This window comes from Sinocyclocheilus rhinocerous, unplaced genomic scaffold (genome assembly GCF_001515625.1).
Source record: "Sinocyclocheilus rhinocerous isolate Xijiao unplaced genomic scaffold, SAMN03320098_v1.1 scaffold1045, whole genome shotgun sequence".
Lineage (NCBI taxonomy): Eukaryota > Metazoa > Chordata > Actinopteri > Cypriniformes > Cyprinidae > Sinocyclocheilus > Sinocyclocheilus rhinocerous.
In genome coordinates, this window is record NW_015645361.1 from 531,769 (window position 1) to 535,363 (window position 3,595).

A 3,595-nucleotide genomic window follows, 5' to 3' on the forward strand; every position below is an offset into this window, starting at 1 on the left:
TTTTTTTTTTTTATTTTTTGGTGGCAGAATTAATTTATTGCCATATGAACAAAAAAAGACATGAAGACAATATTGTGGACTTAGTATGAGGTTTTACATTTTACAACATTTTAGGTTTTAAATGTTCTATTGTCCTGAATGTGGGTTTGTAAAGGATATTTATCTGGATAATTTGTTTAACAGTTTTCTTTTCTTCATGATATTAATGCTCTGCCCGCTGTGGTTTATTTCACCCTTCTTTTAGTCTAACTATCTGAATGTTTTTGGGCTGAAGGGTCTGCAGGTGGAAGGTTAGTTTAATGACAGCTCGTGTGTTTGTGTGCTTTGATGCAGATCTGTTTCTTTGCATGACGATCACTGCACGTTCACTGCTCTTTCTCATTCCTTTTTTTTTTTTTTTTTGGCTGCTTGCAGTTGTTTAAATCCCAGTGGCCCGTATGAAGAGTTTTACTCCATGTTTGAAGGCATTTTATTTCAGGCTTGTGATGCTCTGCATGGATTTGCTTGATTGTTTGGCTCCCAACACATCTCTGATAGTTTTACCTGATTGTGTTTCTGCAGGACGTCCCACTGAATGGCCATTGACCAATCAGCAGTCGGGGAGCGTGGCCTGTCAAGAGCGGTGTTCAGGCAGAGGTTCAGCCTGCAGTGAAAACTCCTCCCACTGCAGCTGTTAAAACGGTTGAATCTTAACGTTATGGTTTTCTCGCCCTTTTAATTTGCATTCTTAATTTATTACTCTTTTGAGGTACGCTGATGCCGTTCAGAAGTATTTGCACATATACAGCAAGCTCCTAACCGTGTAAAAGGGAATGTTTTTTAATAGCGGAAGAGATTTTCTCCTGTAAATAATTTCAGCTTTAGTTTTATACTGGTTTTAGACAGTCTCATGTTCACTGCCGGTCTCGTGTTATCCTGCTCAAGATCTAACGTTTTGATGTAAATGAGTGGTACATGTTCATTAAATGAGCTCATGGTTTAATGTAGCAGACTGTTTTTCAAGTAAATGTATAAACCCTCACAAGACTGTCTCTGCTTTCATGGTTAACTGGTTTGAATTGTACTGGACTCATCAGCATTAGAATTTATATAAATGCTAAACTGTAAATGCAAGACTTCAACTTTAGTCAGATTTAAACTAGCAAAATGAGTGGAGGAACTTAAATCTTATTTTAGCAAAGTTTCTTAACTCAATTTTTCATTTACAAAACCTACTGCGTTCATACTATTAAAGTTTTTATTAGTAATCCTATTAAATTTGCCAACTAAAACATTCTTTATTGGACATCTCATGGAATAAACAAATCAAGGCTGAATGTGAATGATGCATTTTTACAATGACATCAATATCATACAGCACTCAATCATTTACTGTATATTACTTTATAATAAATTACACATTTAACTAAGACAAAACTAAGTGTTGTCATGCATGAACAAAACGAATATAAAAGACATGAACCAGCCTCATGTTTTAATTTTTTAAAACTATTAGCTATTGCTTACTATTAATTGTGCATGTTTGGTTTTGTAAAAGTTTGTTAATTTATACATTTTGAAACAAAATGTATTTGTAAATGTTTACGAAGCATGACCGTATTAAAGTAGTTTATTTTTAATGTTAGCTATAATTAATGATGTTTAAGCAAAGGACCCTATAGTTTATTTTCCAGCACATTTAAAATATATAATTTTAGTGACATTAACATTTTTAATATTTCATATATATATATAATTTGAAACAAAAATGTTTTTCAGCACAAGTGTTAGTATCCATTCAAAAAGTCAGACCACTTTCATGTTTACTCCCTTACAGTTTATTATGGTTATAAGACAAATATATGGCAACTGGGACATAGAAAGTTTTCATACAAAACGGCTATGGCATACATTTGTAACATGTTTTAATTATATACATGTAACTACAAACATTTATTTTGACAGTTTTCATCAGCTGCTGAAGTCGAAGCCAGAATCACTGAAACTGATTCATTGAGCTGAAGTTTCCCTTTGATTCAGATCTCTGAATCAGCGTTTAAGTACTGAGCTCTGACCAGAGCGGGATGTGTGCGTCTAGCGCTGAACGTGCCGGACGAAGGCTTGGACCAGCTGGATGAAGGGCTCCTGGCCCTCCGGCGTGGCCTTGGATCCTGGTGTGGGTGGTTTGGTTTGCGGTGAGGGAAGCAGCCCGCTGGCTGGGGAGGAAGGGGAACCTCGCCGGAAAAAACGGAATAATGTCGACAACAATGTACTCTGAAAGAAAACACAAAAAACAAGATGGAATGGATTGAATTGACTAGAAACATATATTTAGGTGAATCTCAAACAAATAGGTTAAAAAGTGATTAAGGTCATATTTCACCCTAAAATCAAAAGGGCTTTTTTTTTTTTCATAAAAAAAATGAAATGGAAAAAAAAAAAAAGGATACCAATGGTCTTACAGCAATGAAAATAACTCAAAATAAATAATGTAAAACAAAAAGGAATCTGTGATTATGGAATAAAATAAAAAAGACAGGAATTTGTGGGGGGATCACAACAAAACAAAACAACAAAATAAGAAATAGCATAAATAAATCATGATTGGCAATAAAGTTAATTTGATTAAATAATAATTTAATATATAAGTTTTTTTCTATCCTGCTGAAAAACTCACCAGCTCTGAGCTGAGCTCCTGTTTAAGTCTCTGTTTGTCTCTGGGCAAAACTGAAGGATCCTTCAGACAGCGAACAGCCTGAGAGATCAACACATAGAAGCAGTTCTCCATCGAGAACATCAGCAAAGACCTGAAAGCACAGAGAAAGAGCATGAGACGACATCGAGCTCAAACCCACACCGCACTGTAAACATCACAGGAGTGTTTCTGCTCACTTCAGTGCTTGAGTGTCCTCAGAGACCACAACCGGCTCCTTCCTCTTCTCAATCTACAAACACAACAACACAATCAGCATATAAACAAACAACATTCATTACACCAGAAGAGCTGAAAGCGCTGCACTACCTCTCCCAGCATGCTCAGCGTCACATTAATGGTGGCCATGAGAGTCCCAAACGACGGAGCCACATCAGAGTCAAAGGCAGGAGTGGTGAAACTCAACACAAACAGCGTCCTGTACTCCGCAAGATCCATAGACTAAACACACACACAGAGAAAAAAAGATGTCATTTAAAGCTCCAACCATGAAAGCTGAGTGTTTCCAGTGATTTGATGTGACGTGTGAATGTATGTACTAGGCTTGCTGCGATAGGTGCTGACGGTCATACTGGTGTTAAGCCGCAACACCGGTTACGTCACTTGCCCACCGCGACACCGACCCCCACCATCGGTTTGATTTTTTTTATAGTAATACAAATAATTTAGTTCAGTAAAAGAACAGACTATATTACTTGTATACATGTAAAAAGTATACATGTTTACTTGTTTCCAGTTTATTCATTTAAACTTTATGTAAGTTATTTGTTATTTTATATTAGGCATAGCTTGCCCTATAGCATGGTGTATTTTTATTTGTTTAGTTAATAAAAGTTCTATGTTTTATATATAGGCTAAAGTGAGTTTGACGTTGTATTTTGTTGTTGCATTCAAGCAATTGAC

General features: G+C 36.1%; 3 protein-coding genes across 3 annotated transcripts in view; 1 reads left to right on the forward strand and 2 right to left on the reverse strand.

Annotated features, from left to right (window-relative positions):
* The window catches only part of LOC107705977 (myomegalin-like), a 53,193-nt gene extending 52,169 nt beyond the window's left edge, over positions 1–1,024 (forward strand). Inside the window, exons 49-50 of the mRNA XM_016509520.1 lie at positions 245–290; positions 562–1,024. Coding sequence (XP_016365006.1) covers positions 245–290; positions 562–677 — 162 coding nt within the window. The 3' untranslated portion in view covers positions 678–1,024. The remainder of the gene's footprint in view (positions 1–244; positions 291–561) is intronic.
* A 161-nt stretch (positions 1,025–1,185) lies between these two features.
* The window catches only part of LOC107705951 (nucleoporin NUP188 homolog), a 19,063-nt gene continuing 16,653 nt past the window's right edge, over positions 1,186–3,595 (reverse strand). The window contains exon 38 of the mRNA XM_016509486.1: positions 1,186–1,225. Coding sequence (XP_016364972.1) covers positions 1,186–1,225 — 40 coding nt within the window. The remainder of the gene's footprint in view (positions 1,226–3,595) is intronic.
* LOC107705976 (nucleoporin NUP188 homolog) overlaps positions 1,777–3,595 on the reverse strand; it is a 2,531-nt gene continuing 712 nt past the window's right edge. Inside the window, exons 3-6 of the mRNA XM_016509519.1 lie at positions 3,002–3,133; positions 2,872–2,924; positions 2,657–2,786; positions 1,777–2,253 (exon numbers count right to left, since the gene is read on the reverse strand). Of these exons, the coding sequence (XP_016365005.1) occupies positions 2,074–2,253; positions 2,657–2,786; positions 2,872–2,924; positions 3,002–3,133 (495 nt within the window). The 3' untranslated portion in view covers positions 1,777–2,073. The remainder of the gene's footprint in view (positions 2,254–2,656; positions 2,787–2,871; positions 2,925–3,001; positions 3,134–3,595) is intronic.